The sequence below is a fragment of the Heterodontus francisci genome, chromosome 1, assembly GCF_036365525.1.
Source record: "Heterodontus francisci isolate sHetFra1 chromosome 1, sHetFra1.hap1, whole genome shotgun sequence".
Lineage (NCBI taxonomy): Eukaryota > Metazoa > Chordata > Chondrichthyes > Heterodontiformes > Heterodontidae > Heterodontus > Heterodontus francisci.
Window position 1 is genome coordinate 130,523,805 of NC_090371.1, and position 21,164 is coordinate 130,544,968.

Consider the following 21,164-nt stretch of genomic DNA (forward strand, 5'->3'; position numbering starts at 1 on the left):
GACATTTATATTGCTTATCATGGTCATTATGAGCTGGTTTCAGCTGTCTAATGATTCAAGAATCAGAGCATGACTGTAGCTGCCCCATCACCAATTTGGAATTTAAGGCTGGGTGAAAAACAATTTAAGGAGGTAATCTCTAGGCTTTACACAAATTAGTGCATGACACAAACCTGAACAAAAACAACTTTTTAAACTTAAATATTGGAGGTTACAAGTTTCACCAAAATGTCAAATGCATGCATGTGTGCTGTCTGCTGGATAACTGGGGCACTTTCCTCTCACCATGGCCTTTGGAGGTATTTGGCTGCCATCTTGAAAATTACCTTTAGCCTGGGTCAAACTTAGAAGTCAAAGCAAGCACAACCCCAATTGGACATTGCAATCATCTAAATTTATTTTCAGGCAGGCCCGAAGAGGTCCCAAAATCACAAGTCAGTTGCTCAGGGAAGATTTCCTTTGGACCTCCGGGCAACAGATTCCAATACATTCACTTCCACTTCTGCTCCTCACTTGTGCTCAATCTCATTTATTTTGATAAAAGCTGCTTCTCCAATGTTGATGAACCATAATTTCGTCCTGTTAAGTTTGCAAAGACAACCCATTGTCTTCAGTCCCCACCATGAACATTATTCACCTTCCCAGGATGAACCTGACTATTTGTCACCTTGGCCTCCTGATAAACCTAAGCTAAACTTCTGATTCCATATTCGCCCCCTCACAAAGCCTGCCTACTTTCACTCACTTCTGTCCTAACTTCAGTCCATCTGCTGCTGAAACCTTCGTAGAGACCTTTGCCATCTCCACACTCAACTACTCCAATGCTTTTCTAGCCCATGTCCATTCTCCTCACTTCAGAAACCTCACCTCATCCAAAATCCTACTTCCCATATCCCTATTCTGCACTAAGTCCCACTTGCCCATCACCCATTCTTCATTCGCTTGCATTAGCTTGTGGCTCCCCCAAAAAATGAAATTCAAAATCCTTATCTTTATGTTTAATTCTCTCAACGGTCTCACCCTTCTCTTTCTGTAATACCAACTAAACACTTTTTTTCTCTTAGTCTGGCATCTTGCACATTCTCTCTTTTATTACCTCACCATTGGCTGCTGTGTCTTGAATGTCTAGGCCCCATGCTCAGGAATCCTTCTGTATCCCTCACTTTCTTTCAGGCCCTCCTTATAACCTACCTCTTTGACCAAGATTTTGCTCCTACCTCTCTCTATACTCTTCTTTGGTGCTCTGTCTACTTTTCAGTTATTCCTCTGTGAAGCACCTTGGGATTTTGTTCTATGTTAAAGGTGCTATATAAATACAAGTTGTTGTTATTGTTTTCGTTACTGTACTAGATTGTTTTAAAACTACCTAATCTTACCAGAATAATACTGGGATGTATGCCTGGCAGAGCAAGACTTCTGCCTGACATAAAGCTGTGCCCTGTCCTCGGTGCCTATCTTTTTGGTAAGCTCCCAGCCTCAATTAGGAAGTGCGGCTGGATTGGTGGTGGAGTATTGTTGGAGCAGACTTGGAAATCTAGCACAATATAGGGCTGCCAGTAGCCTCCAAACTGCTGGCAAAACAGAACATTTTTTTCTTAAAACATTTCCCCTTGTGTACTGCATCCTTGAGTGGGCGAATGAAAAGGTTTTGCCACTGCAAAAAAAAACTCTTGCGTCTGAGTTTCATAAACAGAAATGGGTGAAATCGGTCCCAAATTTTCTTCTTACAATATATCCATCCATATATGGAGTTCTGTATACAAATAGGCAAATATGTCAAGAGATTTGTAAAATAGGATGGTGACATGACAAAGGACATGCTTGACTGATTTTTTTGTCTCAGGTCAACCAAAAAAAAAAGTGCAAGTATATAGGGTGGCACAGTGGTGCTGTGGTTAGCACTGCAGCCTCACAGCTCCAGCGACCTGGGTTCGGTTCTGGGTACTGCCTGTGTGGAGTTTGTAAGTTCTCCTTGTGACTGTGTGGGTTTCTGCCAGGTGCTCCAGTTTTCTCCCACAGCCAAAGACTTGCAGGTTGATAGGTAAATTGGCCATTGTAAATTGCCCCTAGTGTAGGTAGGTGGTAGAAGGATTGTGGGGATGTGGTAGGGAATTTGGGATTAATATAGGATTAGTATAAATGGGTGGTTGATGGTCAGCACAGACTCAGTGGGCCAAAGGGCCTGTTTCAGTGCTGTAACTCTCTATGAATCTATGAATAGGAAATCCCAGCAGTTAGCTTCATTTTAAACCCCACATCAGCCTGATGCCTAAACTATAATCAGGAACAATTTTAACTTTGGCTAAACACTTCTACAAATTTAAGCACAAGCTAAGAAACTCAAGTAGCAGAATTCCTGACAATCTGACCACGTGATCTCAAATTTGAACCTTGGCAATGCCTGATGCTTCAATTTATTGCCTTGGTGAGCTGAGTTTTGTCGTTCTTTGGCAGTCTTTTTTAATGGAATGTATTGCAGGAGTGTGGCAGGGAAAACCCACTCTATCTAGTTCATCTTCCCTCAATTATTTCTCCAGCTGCTGCCCATTGCAATGTAGATGATAGCAGCCATGCAGAGGTTCATATTCTTGGCTTTCCCATCATTAACTGGAGGAAGGTATGCATTAGCAAATAGCTTGCAGCAATGTTGTTTAAGACAACCAACAAAAGGACATTGAAAGCTATTGAATGGACTTTGTTTTCTGATTCACTGTCAATACATTTTGCAAAGTGAAGGCAATGTCTCATATACTCCATGGAATTTATAATAATTTCCATGTTTACCAGGTATTACTACAGTTCTAACCATGACGACGCTAAGTACAATTTCCAGGAAATCGCTGCCAAAGGTGTCCTATGTGACTGCCATGGATCTCTTTGTGTCTGTTTGTTTCCTTTTTGTCTTCGCTGCCCTCATGGAATATGGAACCCTGCATTATTTTGTCAGCAACAGAAATAGCAGCAAAAAAAAGAAGCAGAAATCCAAACCAGCTGTAAGTTTTCTTTTAGAAAAATTTGATTGATTTTCAGTAATATATCAGATTTTAATTTTAAAAAAGCAAGTTGAATTTTAGATAATGATACATGGACCTTGAAATTACACAATGAATATACTAGTGTGCAAACACTTGACATGTTTGTACAAAATCCCTTTGCCTACAATCTTATTGAAGGCTTCAACCAAGAGGCAACTTGATTGAAACATATAAGATCCTGAGGGGTCTTGACAGGATGGATGTGGAAAGGATGTTTCCCCTTGTGGGAGAATCTAGAACTAGGGGTCACTATTTAAAAATAAGAGGTCGCCCATTTAAGACAGAGATGAGGAGAAATATTTTCTCTCAGAGTGTCGTGAGTCTTTGGAACTCTCTTCCTCAAAAGGCGGTGGAAGCAGAGTCTTTGAATATGTTTAAGGCAGAGGTAGATAGATTCTTGATAAGCAAGGGGGTGAAAGGTTATTGTGGGTAGGTGGTAATGTGGAGTAATCAATTCAGCCATGAACTATTGAATGGTGGAGCAGGCTCAAGGGGCCAAGTGGCCTACTCCTGCTCCTAATTCATATGTTCGTATGTTCGCAAGCCATTAAACCAAGGACCCGGCTGCTCTTTCTGGTGAATGCAAAAGATCCCATGGCATTATCCAAAGAAAAGTGGGAGATCTGGTGTCCTGGATAACAGTGATCCTTCAAGTAGCACCATTAAAACTGATTATCTGGTTATTAATTTTATTGCTGTTTGTCAGACCTTGCTGTGAGTAAATGTGGCTGCTGTCTTTCTCTACATTGCAATAGTGATTATATTTCAAAAGTATTTCACTAGCTGTGATGCCCTAATGCAAGTTCTTTCTTTCTAAAGAAATTGTTTGTAGTGAGTTAATGTCTGTTAAAGTCGCAGACAAAGATATTTCATCTGCAAACTTTAAGCATTCAGAGGGTAATCATCACAGAGTAATTTCAAGACTTTGATGTATAACCATAAGAAAGCATTGTCAGCAGAAATTCATTTTGTGTTGTAATATAATAAGAAAGTATATTTTCAGTATTGAAAGAGAATTTTGATATAAGGTGGTTGAATTGTCCACTAAACATACAACATGGACAATCTATTGCACCATACCTGTTATCTTTACAACTGAGGCTTTGTGTACATCATTGCGGTCAGATGTGGACTGATGTGTCAATTGATGAGGTTTTTTGCATGCTATTGTTAAAATAAAAAGGAAATTAGAAAAGCAGAGAAAGGACATGAAAGAATATTGGCAAGGAAAACCCAAAGATTTTTTACAAATACATAAAGAGCAAGAGGTTACACTCAGGAAGGAATTGGGTCAATAGGGACCAAAAAGGGAACCTTTGTGTGGAAGTAGAAGGCTTAAGCTTTGTTCTCAATGAATACTTTTCATCTGTCTTCACAAAAGAGGGGTATGATGCAGATCTTGTAGTTAAGGAGAAATGTGAAATATTTGATGGGATAAACATAGTGAGGGAGGAAATATTAAGGGAATTAACATCTTTGAAGGTAGATAAATTGCTAGCCCTGGGTTAAGTGTCTCCTAGGCTGCTAAGAGAAACAAGGGAGGAAATAATGGAGGTTCTGACCATAATTTTCCAATCATCTCTGGGACAGGAATGGTGCCAGAGGACTACTAATGTGCTACAGTTGTTTAACAAGGGTGGAAGGGATAGATCGACTAATTACAGGCAGGTCAGCTGAACATCTGTGGTGGGTGGGTAAAATATTGGAAAAAATCTGACAGTATAAATTGTCATTTAGAAAGGCACAGATTAATCAAGGACAGTCAGCATAGATTTGTTAAGGGAAGTTCATATCAGATTAACTTGATTGAATTTTTTGAGGACAGTCAATAATTTGGCTCATTTGATGTAATCTACCTGGATTTTAGCAAAGCTTTAGACAAGGTCCCGCATAGCAAACTGGTCAGAAAAGTAAAATCCCATGGGATCCAAGGGGAAGTGGCAAGTTAGATCCAAAATTGACTCAATGGTAGAAAGCAAAGGGTATTGGTCAATAGATGTTTTTGTCACTGGAAGGCTGTTTTCAATGGGGCTCTGCAGGGTTAAGTACTAGGTCCCTTACTTTTCATAGCATATATCAATGATTTAGACTTAAATGTAGGGGCCATGATTAAGAAGTTTGCTGGTGATACAAAATGGTTGTGTAGTTGATGGTGAGGAAGAAATCTGTAGAATGCAGGAAGATATCAATGCACTAGTCAGGTGGGAAAAAAGTGGACAATGAAATTTAAATGAAAAATGGAGATATGTGAGATAATGCATTTGGGGAGGGAAAAAAAGGCAAGGGAATACAAGATAAATGGTAGGATTCTGAGAAGAGTAGAAGGACAGAGGGGCCTTGAAGTGCCTGTGCCCATATTACTGAAGGTAGCAGGACAGGTAGATAAGGTGGTCAAGAAGGCATATGGGACATTTGCCTTTATTATCCAATGGGTTTTGTTGTGTTATTGCTTTCTTCAGTAGTAAGGTACCAAACAATCTTGAGCTGAATGGTAGTTAAATAGTGGGTTCTTTATTGTGAAGTAACAAGTTTACAAGGGAGCGCGCTATCATACACACGCGACTAAGTGACTAACACGACTTCAACTGCCCTATCACAAATTGGTTGACATCATTTTCTGTGATGATGTGTGAAGTACTCAGACTGTTAAAGTGATATCACAACAGGTTTTGACTGGATGGACTGAATTTTGTCAGCATGTTGCGAGTCACAGCGGTGGGTGGCCAATTAACATAACTGAACCGCGGGGCCTGTCCTATTGCAGGATGGAGCGGGCTGCGAGACATTGATGTCGACTTCAGCTGACAAAAATGCAGGTGCTGGCTTCATCTTTAAAGCATTGCCATCCCTGTTTGAACTGCTGCCTTTCACTGATGCAGTGAATCTGGAGTGCTGCTGGACTCGCTCCCCCCACCCCCCCACAACTGTTGCTGTTACTGCTGGACAACCCTCTCACCTTCACTGTTGCTGTGACTCCTGGACCCCACCTATGCTGTTGCTGCTGTTGCTGCTGTTGCTGGACCCCCCCTGCCCCCCACCACTGCTGTTGCTGTTACTGGACCCCCCTTTGCTGCTGCTGTTGCTGGACCTCCCTGCGCCCCTGCACCAGCACTGCAGACTGAACGGATAGAGCAGCAGCTAACTGGGACCATGTCCGAGGAAAGACACTGATTAGCCCCACGGATTGGCAATGTCTCTCTGGAGATTTTCCTCCAGGCTGCAAGGGAAAGGTGGGAGGTCCTATTCCCAAGGCTTGGCAAGAAGAAACCCTCCCGCCTGAACAAGCGAGCCTGGATGGAGATTGCAGAGGAGGTCAGCAGCCATGGGGTCACCCCTCCCAGAACTGGGTCCAATGCTGCAAGAAGGCAATGACCTCCTTTGTTCTGCCAAGTTGAGTCCCCCATGCCCATCTCCTCTTTGGGGCTATGCAAGAGTGAGCACAATATGGGGAGTGAGTGACCACAAAGTTGTGGGCAAGGGATTGAGGAATCACCAAATCCTGCTAGATGCATGGTCGCCCTCTTTCAGAGCTCACCCCAAATATGTCCCCTGAGAGCAAATGTGGAGAGGAGTCATTTGGGGACCCCCATTGGGGAACGAGGGGCTGCCACTAGTATAAGTGTCCTGTTGTTCTACGTGTGAGTTCTAACTATATCAAGAGAAATGGGCCCATAACACCAGGGAGACATTGAGGACTGATGGTTGGATCCCTGATGTGCATCCTTTGATACTGGTAGTGGAGGAGACTCTGGAACCAGTGAGGAGCCAGGGTTGCCATTCAATTACAGATGGTGAGACTGGAGTGTCTGCACAAGATAGTGAGGAGACCTTATGTTCATTGGTCCTCTACCACACTTCTGGAGATCCACATCATGTATGGTTGGCACGAGGAGATCTGAACAATCTAATCCACTAATGTTTGTGTTCTCCTCGTGCAGGTTATGCCACTTCAGAGGCAAACTCAGCTGCTGGGACATGGGGTCAGCAGTGGCAAGGTGAGAGAGGGATGAGGTGCCTCGAGTCTCTACCAGCTCCTTGTTTGTCACAGGTTAGCAGGGAGGTGTAAGTGATTATTGAAAGGGAGGAGGAGAATCTGCCTTCTGCATCTGGGTGGCTCCCCTCGGGGCACTCCAAATGTGGCCAGCTGCTCCTCAGCCCCTCTGCCAGTGACCCCAGCTCCTCTAGCCTGTGCAGGAACCCCTCAGCCAGCTGGGACCCTCCAGACCTCAGGCAGCCAGAGGGTGCAAAGTCATCCCAGGCCAAGGGACAGCCCGATCAGCAGCCTGCTCCACCTCAGCTGCCAGTGCAGGGTCACACAGTGTAGAATCACACAAAAGCGTATAAAGAAGAGCACCTAGATGCACTTGGGACTTCACAGGTGTATTAATTGTGGCCTTTGCATTGGTTGCCACAACTGTACTAGCAAATGGAGGTCAGAATCATTGCTGTAAATGGCTTATGCTTTCATTGCTGACTTGTCAGATACAACCTTCACCCTTGCTCCCTTAATGGCTGCCGGCATAGGTTAGCATTTGACTAGCATATCAGTTGTGTCAGAGCACATGGTAAACCTGGGCGCTAGGCACTAGAGTGCGATAGGAAGGAGATGACGGTGAGGTGAGTCTTTATTGAGTTAATTGTGAAAAGCCATCACGGTGGCAGGAGGCAGGTAATGTATGAGATTGTCTTGTGCCTCCCTTGCGCATCTCTCAATAGCTCTGGCCTCCAGTGCAAGGGAATCAAGATCCAGAACTGCCTGCTCAGTAGCCTCCTCCACATCCTCCTCATTGGATGAGGAGTGGCAATCAATCAGTCATCTTCATTCAGGACCTCTCCCCTCTGCTGTGCTTGATTATGAAGACCACCACAATATGCCAGACCATCGCTGAGGCATACTGCAGGGCTCCACCAGATTGATCAAGGCACTGGAATCTCACCTTCAGCCCAATGGCCTGCTCAATGGTCGCTCGGGTGGACCCGTGACAGGTGTTGTATCTCTCCTCTGCTGCAGTGTGAGGGTTCCTCACATGGGTGAGTAGCCATGTCTTCAATGGGTAACCCTAGTCTCTGAGAATCAATCCTTGAAGGCCAGCAGGCAGCCTGAGAAGCTGTGGCACCTGAGACTATCGAACTATAGAGGCATCGTTGCTGTAAACTTTCTATATTTCTATTCTTGTATGTGCTCCATTGCATGTCAAATCTTGAAGTAGTAACTAAACCAATAATATTGAGCTGTCCAAAATGTGGAGGCTTTAGCCCAGGCAATGCCTATAACAGAAACAGAAAATGCTGGAAATACTCAGCAGGTCTGGCAGCACCTGTAGAGAGAAAAACAGAGTTAATGAGCTTTCATCAGAACTGGAAAAAGTCAGAAGTGTAATAGATTTTAAGCAAGTGAATGGGGAGGACGGGGGAATGTTTATAACCTGCCCCAGTAATATGCACAGACATAGCCATCTGTTTTCGCTTTGATGTGGCAAATTAGTGTCCTCTTGGACTTGAATTTAAGTGTTTGAATAATGATGTTGTGAATGCCTTCAGTTTAAAAATAAATAGGAAACCATTTAATCCTTCTACTTATCTTCTGTCTGCCATTTCAATTCTTTTAGTCTTTTAATTCTGAGGACACAAAATATAAAGCATCAGATACAAAGAACTCAAAAACTGGTTTTACGAAAATATTTCAAATGGTATTTGGGTATCAGCCTTGGCTCTATGGTAGCATTCTTACCTCTAAGTCAGAAGCTCATGCGTTCACTGCAAAGACTTGGGTGTTGAAAGCTGTCTAACCTAACTTGGTGCTGCACGAGACCTATCCAAGTCTAAAAAATGGGCTGTACAAATTTAGAAGTGGATACAATGCCTGCCCAGACTGTCTCACTGCTAAATTGATGTACTTTGTGACTGTTTTGTGACTGAAAATCTACACCTTGAGCACATACTCTAGGCTGACAATTTAATGTAGTACTGAGGGAGCAATGCAATATTGCAGGTGCTGTCCTTTGGATGAGATGTTAAACTGAGATCCTGTTCAGTCTCTCAGTGGGTGTAAAAGAAATACCATGGTACTATTTGAAAAAGAAGCAGGGGTGCTCTCCTGGTGTCCTGGCCAATATTTATCCTTCAATGAACATTGACAGACAATTTGGTCATGTTTTTCATTGCTGTTTATGAGACCTTGCATTTCTTACATTACAATAGTGACTACACTTCAAATGTACTTCATTGATTGTGAGGACATGAAAGACACTATGTAAATGTTGTTCTTTTCATTAAGCAATCAACTTCCAATCAGCTATTTAGTTGTTTGTTGCTCAGACTTACTTACGTGAAGTCCTTATACTCTGGTTGAGGAATTCTTCTTTTTTGGCCTCCTTGTCTCGAGAGACAATGGGTAAGCACCTGGAGGTGGTCAGTGGTTTGTGAAGCAGCGCCTGGAGTGGCTATAAAGGCCAATTCTAGAGTGACAGACTTTTCCACAGGTGCTGCTGATAAAATTGGTCGTCAGGGCTGTTACACAGTTGGCTCTCCCCTTGCGCTTCTGTCTTTTTTCCTGCCAACTGCTAAGTCTCTTTGACTCGCCACACTTTAGCCCCGTCTTTATGGCTGCCCGCCAGCTCTGGCGATTGCTGGCAACTGACTCCCACGACTTGTGATCAATGTCACAGGACTTCATGTCACGTTTGCAGATGCCTTTAAAGCGGAGACATGGACAGTCGGTGGGTCTGATACCAGTGACGAGCTCGCTGTACAATGTGTCCTTGGGGATCCTGCCAAGAGTAGCTGAAGCACTAACTAGTTAGAGGAGTAGTGAATAAAAGATGGACATTGCTAGCTTCGTTGACTTGAATCATGCCATTTATTCCGCATGATCCTAATGTTCTCAATCCCCTCTGGACATGGACAAATTGTGACATATGAGGACAACCATAAATGAAAATGAAGACAAAGGAAAGGCAAGAGAAACCAAGGGTACTTATCCACTGAGCTGCCAGTTAGCTCACAATATGCAAGCAGATATATTTCATAGAAATAATGTAAACACCATAAATTTTAGTATTTGCAAACTCAAGTATCCCAGACACTTTCTTATCCATTTCTCAACATGCCCTGCCACATTCACAGATTTGTGAATATGTACACCCAGATCCATCCCCTCCTACCCCTCTCAGAATATTTTCATTTAGACTATTGGCACATATCAAAATTACTTGTGTAAGGAAACTGTAAGTAAGCATTTATGGTTATACTGTGTCACATGACACATCATAAAGCATCTAATGTATTTGGATATCTCCTAACCCTATACCAATTGCAACTAAATGCTATTGGAAGAAATCTTTGGATAAAAGTTAAAAATCTTAAAACCGGGATAACATTTTCTAATTAATTTCTATTTCTAATTAATTAATCTAAATCAAATTAAGCAATACTGAGGGAGGCAAGGGAAGAAATTGCTGGGGCCTTGACAGAAATCTTTGCATCCTCATTGGCTACAGGTGAGGTCCCAGAGGACTGGAGAATAGCCAATGTTGTTCCTTTGTTTAAGAAGGGTAGCAAGGATAATCCAGGAAATTATAGGCCGATGAGCCTTACATCAGTGGTGAAGAAATTATTAGAGAGGATTCTTCGGGACAGGATTTACTCCCATTTGGAAACAAACAAACTTATTAGCGAGAGGCAGCATGGTTTTGTAAAGCGGAGGTGGTGTCTCATTAATTTGATTGAATTTTTTGAGGAACTAACAAAGATGATTGATGAAGGAAGAGCAGTGGATGTTATCTATATGGACTTCAGTAAAGCCTTTGACAAGGTCCCTCATGGCAGTCTGGTACAAAAGGTGAAGTCACATGGGGTCAGAGGTGAGCTGGCAAGATGGATACAGAACTGGCTCTGTCATAGAAGACAGAGGGTAGCAGTGGAAGGGTGCTTTTCTGAATGGAGGGATGTGACTAGTGGTGTTCCGCAGGGATCAGTGCTGGGACCTTTGCTGTTTGTAGTATATATAAATGATTTGGAGGAAAATGTAGCTGGTCTGATTAGTAAGTTTGCGGACAACACAAAGGTTGGTGGAGTTGCGGATAGTGATGAGGATTGTCAGAGGATACAGCAGGATATAGATCGGTCGGAGACTTGGGCGGAGAAATGGCAGATGGAGTTTAATCCGGACAAATGTGAGGTAATGCATTTTGGAAGGGCTAATGCAGGTGGGAAGTATACAGTAAATGGCAGAACCCTTCGGAGTATTGACAGGCAGAGAGATCTGGGCGTACAGGTCCACAGGTCACTGAAAGTGGCAACGCAGGTGGATAAGGTAGTCAAGAAGGCATACGGCATGCTTGCCTTCATTGGTCGGGGCATAGAGTATAAAAATTGGCAAGTCATGCTGCAGCTGTACAGAACTTTAGTTCGGCCACACTCAGAATATTGTGTGCAATTCTGGTCGCCACACTACCAGAAGGATGTGGAGGCTTTGGAGAGGGTACAGAAGAGGCTTACCAGGATGTTGCCTGGTCTGGAGGGCATTAGCTAAGAGGAGAGGTTGGATAAACTCGGATTGTTTTCACTGTAACGACGGAGGTGGAGGAGTGACACGATAGAGGTTTACAAAGTTATGAGCGGCATGGACAGAGTGGATAGTCAGAAGCTTTTTCCCAGGGTGGAAGAGTCAGTTACTAGGGGACATAGGTTTAAGGTGAGAGGGGCAAAGTTTAGAGGGGATGTGCGAGTCAAGTTCTTTACACAGAGGGTGGCGAGTGCCTGGAACTTGCTGCCGGGGGAGGTGGTGGAAGCAGGTACGTTAGCGACGTTTAAGAGGCATCTTGACAAATACATGAATAGGATGGGAATAGAGGGATACGGTCCCCAGAAGTGCAGAAGTTTTTAGTTTAGGCAGGCATCAAGATCGGCACAGGCTTGGAGGGCCGAATTACCTGTTCCTGTGCTGTACTGTTCTTTGTTCTTTGTATATTCTCAGTCCAGGAGCAAACAGGCACTCTGTGTTCAAACTGCTTGTACAATTCAGAAAAACCCAGGTTGCCAATCAGGTTAGTCATGTGACTAACTGATCTGACCACGTCTTGGATTGTAGCACCTTAGCAGTCTCTGGAATGCTCCTGTTACACACAATACCTGGTGATCAAGGTGTTTTGTGGGTTGAATGTTTCAGGGAATGATCCCTTGTCCTTCCAAGCACTATCTGTTCATATGTAAATGTCTTTTCCAGCCATGGCTGATCTGTTTAACAAGTTCTTTCTTCACTCCAGTAACAATTTAAAATAAATGTTCATGAAAAAAATTTATGTGCCTCATTCTTGGCAGGTGGGGACCTAGCCTGACAGACCTCATAGTAAAGGATCCTATAGGCAAGAGTGATCATAACATGAAGAATTTCAGATTCAGTTTGAGGGTGAGAAACCTGGGTCCATAACTAGTGTCTTAAATTTAAATAAACGCAATTACAAGGGTATGAAGACAGGGTTGGCTAAAGTCGACTGAGAAAATAGGTTAAAAGGTAAGACAGTAGAGAAGCAGTGGCAGAAATTTAAGGAAATATTTCATAACTCTCAAGAAAGATATATTTAATTGAGGAAGAAAGACTCTATGAGAAAGATGCACCATCTTTTTTTTATTTGTTCATGGGATGTGGGCGTCACTGGTTAGGCCAGCATTTATTCCCCATCCCTAATTACCCTTGAGAAGGTGATAGTGAGCTGCCTTCTTGAATTGCAGCAGTTCTGGGGGTGTAGGTATACCAACAGTGCTGTTAGGAACGGAGTTCCAGAATTTTGATTCAGTGACAGTGAAGGAAGGGTGATATATTTTCAAGTCAGGATGGTGTGTGACTTGGAGAGGAACTTGCAAGTGGTGGTGTTCCATGCATCTGCTGCCTTTGTCCTTCTAGGTGGTAGAGGTCATGGGTTTGGAAGATTGTTGCTTCAGTGCATCTTGTAGATGGTACACACTGCTGTCACTGTGCACTGGTGGTATTGAGGGAGTGAATGTTTAAAGTGCTGGATAGGGTGCCAATCAAGTGGGCTGCTTTGTCCTGGATAGTGTAGAGCTTCTTGAGTGCTGTTGGAGCTGTATTCATCCAGGCAAGTGGAGAATATTCCATCACGCTCCCGACTTGTGCCTTGTAAATGGTGAACAGGCATTGAGGAGATAAGAGGTGAGTTATTCACTGCAGAATTCCCAGCCTCTGACCTGCTCTTGTAGCCACAGTATTTATGTGGCTGTTGCAGTTCAGTTTTTGGTCAACCCCCAGGATGTTGATAATTGGGGCTTCAGTGATGGTAATGTCATTGAACATCAAGGGAAGATGATTAGATTCTCTCTTGTTTGAGATGATCATTGCCTGATACTTATGTGGCACGAATGTTACTTGCCACTTATCAGCCCAAGCCTGGATGTTGTCCAGGTCTTGCTGCATCTGGATATGGACTGCTCCAATATCTGAGGAGTCACAAATAGTGCTGAACATTGTGAAATCATCAGTGAACATCACCACTTCTGACCTTATGATGGAAGGAAGGTCATTGATGAAGCAGCTGAAGATGGTTGGGCCTAGGACTCTACCTTGAGGAACTCCTGCAGTGATGTCCTAGGACTGAGATGATAGACCTCCAATAACCACAACCATCTTCCTTTGTGCTAGGTATGACTCCAACCAGCAGAGAGTTTTCCCCCTGATTCCCACTGACTCCAGTTTTGCTAGCTGAGCTTGATGCCAGACTCGGTCAAAAGCTGCCTTGCTGTCAAGAGCAGTCACTCTCACCTCACCTCCCAGGTTCAGTTCTTTTGTCCACATTTGGACCAAGACTGTTATGAGGTCAGGAGCTGAGTGATCCTGGCAGAACCCAAACTGAATGTCAGTTAACAGGTTTTTGCTATGCAAGTGCTGCTTGATAGCACTATCGATGATCCCTTCCACCACTTTGCTGATGATCGACAGTAGACTTATAGGACTGTAATTGGCCAGGTTGTACTTGTCCTGATTTTTGTGTACAGAATATACCCAGGCAAATTTCCACATTGCCGGGTTGATGCCAGTGTTGCAGCTGTGACTAACTACATAAGTTATGTGTGGTATCAAACTGAAAGAAAAGGCGTACAATGCTGCAAAGAGTAGTGGTAGGCCAGAAGGTTGGGAACATTTTAGAAATCAGCAAAGCATGACTAAAAAATCGAGGGAGAAATTGGAGTATGAGAGTAACCTAGCAAGAAATATTAAAAACAGACGGTAAAAGCTTCTACAAATATATAAAAAGGAAAAGAGTAGGTAAAGTGAGCATTGGTCCCTTAGATAGTGAGACTGGGGAATTAATAATGGGGAACACGGAAATGGCAGAGGCTTTGAACAAATATTTTGCATCTGTCTTCGCAACAGAAGAAACAAGAGCATCCCAAGATTAATGGAAAATCAGGAGGCAAAAGGGAAGGAGGAACTTAAAACAATCACTATCACTAGAGGAAAAGTAATGGGAATACTAATGGGACTAAAGGCTGACAAGTCCCCTGGACCTGATAGCCTGCATCCTAGAGCCTTAAAAAGGTAGCTGCAGAGATAGTGGATACATCGGTTGTAATCTTCCAAAACTCCCTAGATTCTGGAAAGGTCCCAGCGGATTGGAAAACTGCAAATGTAACACCTTTGTTCAAGAAAGAAGGGAGACAGAAAGCAGGAAACAAAAGGCCAGTTAGCCTAATTGGGAAAATGCTAGAATTCGTTATTAAAGAGGTAGCAGCAGGACATCTAGAGAATCACAATAAAATATGGTAGAGTCAACATGGTTTTGTGAAAGGGAAATCATGTCTAACAAATTTATGAGAATTCTTTAAGGATGTTACAAGCAGGGTGGATAAAGGGGAACCAGTAGATATAGTGTATTTGGACTTCCAAAAGGCATTTAATAAGGTGCCACATAAAAGGTTAAGAGCTCAGTGTTGTTGGAGGTAATACATTAGCATGGATGGAGGATTGGCTAACTAGCAGGACTCAGAGTCGGGATAAAAGCTTCATTTCAGGTTGGCAAACTGTAACTAGTGGAGTGCCACAGGAATCAGTCCTGAGGCCTCAACTATTTGCAATCTATATTAATGACTTGGATGAAGGGACCGATAGTATTTCAGCCAAATTTGCTGACAATATGAAAATAGGAAGGAAAGCAAGTTGTGAGGAGGACACAAAGGCTGGGATTTTACTGAGCTCCTGATGTCAGGCTCCATGGCGCAAGGGGTGAGCCGGAAGATCGTACTGGCACAGCCCGCCACGGAGCCGGACGCTGTGAGTGCCGGGCCCGATCTTCCCAGCGGCAGCAATATTCCATGGCAGCCCCCATCGCTCTGTGATGGGACCCGGATTAACATATTTAAATTAATGAAATGAATATATTTAAATAAAATCAACAGTGATGTTACCTTCGGGCCGTGATCTTCTGACCGGCACCCGACATTCACTTTTTTGTCCAGAGAAAGGAGGCGCAACTGTGGTGGGCAAGCAGGGAACTTGTGATTTTTAGTGCAGTGGAGGGGGAAACGGGCTCTAATGCAAATTACTAGTAAAGGGGAGGGTGGGAAAGGGAGACCTCTGCACTTTGATCAGTTTGTGGGGGGGATAGTCAAGTGTTGAAGATAAGTGGTTTGGGGTGGGGGGGGGGAATAGGGCAAATGTTGAATTTAATTGTTATTGGGGGGGGGCTATGGGACGATAGATTTATTGCGGTACATTGCGGGGACTAGCCCTTTAAAAATTTAAATGACCTGGCAGGACTGGCTGCCCTTTAAAAATGGCACCAGCGGCTGCACACAGGCAGCTGATGCCATTGCTGGTGTCGGAGAGCTCGCTCCCTCCATGTGATTGGGTGGAGGGGGTGGGGGTCTGACAGGCTCTTTATCCTGGGCCGCCGTGAGAAAGATTGCGGCGGCATTGCGGCACGCAGCCCGCACATGCGAGCTGCCATTTTATTCGCCCACCATTGTTCTCGGCGATGGGAGAAGAAATCCAGCCCAAAGAGTCTACAAAGAGATTGAGATAGGTTAAGTGAGGAGGCAGAGATTTGGCAGATGGAGTATAATGTGGGAAAATGGAAGGAAGAATAGAAAAGCAGAATATTACTTCAATAAAGAGAGAGGCTACAGAATGCTGTGGTACAGAGGGATCTGGGTGTCCTTGTACATGAATCACAAAAAGCTAGCATGCAGGTACAGCAAGTAATTAGGAAGGCTAATAGAATGTTGGCCTTTATTGCAAGGGGGATGGAGTATAAAGGTAGCAAATTCTTGCTAAAACTGTTTAGGGCATTGGTGAGGCTGCACCTAGGATACTGTGGAGATTTTATGCTCTCCCTGTGGTGAGCTTGGAGGCAGTGCATTCATTTAATCAGGCGGGATGATGGTGGGGGGACCTTGCCACCTTCCCACCTCCACCCCAATTAAGTCCATGACGGGAAGATCCGTGGATCGCCTTCCCACTCCGTCACCAATTGAGTTGTCAATTAATACCCAATTAAGGACCTCATTCTGCCGCAGCTGGTATTAACTAAGTGGCGGGGTCTGTTGCCACGCGGACATCCTGATTGAGGGACCTGGCATCGGGAAGGGGGACCCACTGACAGCCACACCCCTGTCCTTGATGCTAACCCACCTACAAACCCTCCCCCACCATCCTTACCCTGCGAAACCCCTCCTGCCATGCCTCACCTGTGGCCTGGGTCCCTTGATGATCCAAGGCCTCTAGTGGTTGCATTACCAGCAGAAGCCACCACCTCTGTGGTGGCACTGCGCGTAAGAACATACGAAATAGGAGCAGGAGTAGACCATTCAGCCCCTCAAACCTGCCCCGCCATTCAATAAGATCATGGCTGATCTGTCCCAGTCCTCAACTTCTCTTTCAGGCCTGCTCTGCCTAATCCTCGACTCCCTGAGATTTCAAAAATCTATCTACCCCCTCCTTAAATACATTTAGTGACCTAGCCTCCACAACTATCTGAGGCAGAGAATTCCAGAGATTTTCCACCCTCTGAGAGAAGAAATTCCGTCTCATCTCAGTTTGAAATGTGTGCCCCCTTATTCTGTAATTATGTGCCCTAGTTTGAGATTCCCCCACTAGTGGAAACATCTTCTCAACATCTACCCTGTCGAGCCCCCTTAAAATCTTATATATTTCAATAACATCACCTTTCATTCTTCTAAACTCCAATGAATAAAGACCTAACCTGTTTAGCCGTTCTTGATAAGACAGCCCCTTCATCCCAGGAATCAGCCTGGTGAACCTTTTCTGAACTGCCTCCAATGCTAGTATATCCTTCTTTAAAAACTGGGACCAAAACTGTGTGCAGTTCTCCAGGTGTGGCCTCCCCAACACTCTGTACAGTTTTAACAAGACTTCCCTATTTTTAAACTCTAATCCCCTAGCCATAAAGGCCAAAATTCCATTTGCCTTCCTAATTACTTGCTGCACCTGCTTGCTAACCTTTTGTTTTGCATGTACATGAACACCCAGATCCCTCTGTACTGCTCAGTAAAAGAACTGCTGACCTCTGATTGACCGGCAGCTCTCAGCAGGCAGGCCTTCCATCGCTGGGTTCCTTAATCCTGGGGAAGGCCCACCGCTGTCCACATAAGTGCCTAATTGGCATGTAATACGACGGGTAATATGGCGGACCATCCACAAAGGAGGCAACGCAGGCTTCTTGCTGGCTCATCAGCCAATGTCCGAGACCTCAGTCAGCTACATAAATCTCTCCATTGTGTACAGTTTTAGTCACCTTATTTAAGGAGGGACATATTTGCATTGGAAGCAATTCAGAGAAGGTTCACTAGGCTGATTCCTGGGATGAAGGGGTTGTGTTATGAGGATAGGTTGAGCAGGTTTGGCCGATACTCATTGGAGTTTAGAAGATTGAGAGGTGATCTTATTGAAACATATTAGATTTTGGAGGGTCTGACAGGGTAGATGCTGAGAGGTTTCAAATTAAGGGTTAAGATATTTAAGACAGAGATGAGGAGGAAGTTCTTCCCTCAGAGGATTGTTAGTTTTTGGAACTCTGTTCCCCAGCAAGTAGCAGAGGCTGGATCATTAAATATATTCAGGAGTTAGACAGGTTTTTGATTGACAAGGAAGTCAAGGGTTATGGGGAGCAGTCAGGAAAGTGGAGTTAAGGCCACAATCAGATCAGCCATGATCTTATTGAAGGGTGGAGCAAGCTAGAGGGGCTGAATAGCCTACTCCTGCTCCAATTTCTTATGTTCTTATGTAACATACATAGATTAAATCTTTTCCTCAAGCTATAAGCTGAAGCAGTACCACTGAGATGTTTTATAGACTTGCTCATAGATTTATTGGACTGATATTTCCATGTCATTGGTAGAAGAGTCAGTAACCAGAGGACACTAATTTCAGGTAATTGGCAATCGAACTAGAGGGAAGCTGATGAGAATGTTTTTATGCTGCGAATTGTTACGATCTGGAATGCACTGTGTGAAGGGGTGGTGGAAGCAGATTCAGTAGTAACTTTAAAAAAAGAATTGGATAAATACTTGAAAAGAGCTGCCAGTCACTATGTGCCAAAAGACCTCCTTCTGTGCTGTATGATTCTATGATTCATTGAAGTGTCAAAACTGATGCTTGATGAGCTGCAAATTATGTCAGCATCTGCAATTCAGAGATGCACATGGTTTTCTTCCCTTTATGTTTCTGAGACAATTACTAATCTTTGTTATATTGACGTTTATAGAATTCAATAGCTGAAAATTAAGATTCAGTAATATGATTTTTTGATGTAATTGCAGAAATCACCTGTTATTAAAGTCCGTCCAGGATCAACATTAATTCAGGTGAACAACATTGCACACCTACAAGATCGTGATGATTATGGCTATGAGTGTTTGGATGGCAAAGACTGTAACAGCTTCTTCTGCTGCTTCGAGGAATGTCGTTCAGGCGCATGGAGGCAGGGTCGAATACATATCCGTATCACCAAAATTGATTCCTATTCTAGAATATTCTTCCCTACAGCATTCGGTCTGTTCAATCTGGTTTATTGGATCGCATACCTTTACCTATAAAAAAAATACATTCAGTGAAATAAGAAGAGGATGAATAAATCTGCAGTGGTAGAATTTTAGCCTGTACAATGTTTGATTGTGTTGAAATCATAAAAATGCAATGGTTCAATATTATTTAACACCTTAAGCAGAATAATGTAAAAAAATCATTTTTCTATCATTATTATCTTTGAATCAGTTGACTTATTGCCAAATGTGCAGCTTACCTTGAATTCTTGTGCCATATACATGAGTCATGCACATTTTCAAATAATGATATTTTTTAAGATGTACATTTGATAAAATACATACATTTATATTAATTTTAACACTTGCATTTTTGTCATATGGCAGACAGCTGATAGATACAGATCCGCATTGCATCTTGGGCCGTTTCAACACATAGCAGTTATCTAAGATAAACTTGGAGAATACCAATCATTCATTTTAGGAAGAACAATTTAGTTTTAAATTTTAAACTGAATTAAATCTAATCTAAATTGGAACAATGAATGCTTAACTATGAGCTACAAACAAGCCCATTTTCTGCTCAATACTTTTACTCCAGTTTACAAGACTTGGTGGTATTTTAACCAAAAATATAAAAACAACTAATCTTTAGCATATTTTCAAACTGAAGTTTTTACAGAGGTATACAGTAACATTTACTGCATCACTAAATGATGTGATTTCTAATTAGGTATTCATACAAGATCTGTAAAATTCACCATAAAACCTAATTTAAATCATCAAAAAATACATTTTTGTCATTATCATGATTTGCTGATCATGTTTGCATTTCATAAAGACTAAGTGCACTTAACATCAATGTGATCTTGGTCAGCAAGTTGTGATATGACATAAAAGCATTATCCATCTTGGGGTGTTGTTATACTTAGAGGGATGCAGATCCTCCAGGCCCGAAACTATTCCTTAGGGAATCAATTGCCTGAATTTTATTTGGGTGACTTCACACTTGAATTGCATTACACAGCTTGTATCAATATAAAGCAGTTTCAGCTTTGCATCAGTGCAAACTGTGTATTATAATTAATTAATATATCTGATTTTATAATATAACTTAAGTGTCTGCAGTCTAACACTCTAGAAAGTCCTGTGTATATAAACTGCCCAGGAGATACTGCTCTACATGTTGTGTAGCTATACTAGGGTCTAAACCCTTAAGTATGCTTTATGGTTGGTAATATAAAGCCTTATCTGCAATTGAAAATGAGGATTTAATTTTGAAAACAACAATAAAATATATCTATAGAAAAATTGTACAGCTTCTCCAAATCTTACCATTAATCTCAAGGGAAGAATAATATCCAAAAATACAATGTAAACTGGATATTGCATTTTTATATTGAATAGGAACCCCAGTATTATGGTCATTCTTGATATATATTATATATGAGAAGTGAGCAATAATAAATGCAGATATGTTTTTTCAGTGTATAAAGCACACACATTAATGTGGATGTAAGCAAATGTTTTTCACTATTCATCAAAATGCCCACATTAAATAATACTACTTTTGTATAATCCCATTAAGTATCCAAGCTCAGTACCTAAATCCAACAAACTAAATGATTATTGACATTTCATAATAATTCAGTAATATAGACATATAGAATGAATATGGAGTATCTGCTGAGTTTTAACATGTGGACACAATATAGCGAATGTCATTAGAATTTTATACGACAAATATATTTTACTATTCAATTTTTGTCACCAATTCTTCAGTTCCTTTCAGCTTTCATCTTTCTTGCCTGAGCATTTATAACATCAGAAGATAGAAATAGTTATTCCAGAGAGCATTTAATGAAAATGTCATCAGGTTAAAATGAAGAATGGTGCCAGCACTTTTATTCACAGTGTTCCTTACTATCCACTGCTAAACTTACTGTAAACAGAAGACTTCAGGAACATATGTACCATATTTCAACTTATCCTTATATTATCGTATTATATTTATATTAAAAAAAACAAATAGAAAGAAGCTTAAAACACAATCATAGAAGTGGAAAGACAGATTTCTCTCTCCCCTAGTTTTGCCGTTATCAGCTTCTTACTTCG

General features: G+C 42.4%; 1 protein-coding gene across 2 annotated transcripts in view; it reads left to right on the top strand.

Annotated features, from left to right (window-relative positions):
• Positions 1-19,103, top strand: part of gabrg1 (gamma-aminobutyric acid type A receptor subunit gamma1) — a 179,230-nt gene extending 160,127 nt beyond the window's left edge. Inside the window, exons 8-9 of one of the 2 annotated variants that reach the window (XM_068058601.1) lie at positions 2,788-2,993; positions 18,828-19,103. In XM_068058601.1, coding sequence (XP_067914702.1) covers positions 2,788-2,993; positions 18,828-19,103 — 482 coding nt within the window. The remainder of the gene's footprint in view (positions 1-2,787; positions 2,994-18,827) is intronic. The other variant, XM_068058671.1, reaches the window with a different exon arrangement.
• Positions 19,104-21,164: the final 2,061 nt, after the last annotated feature.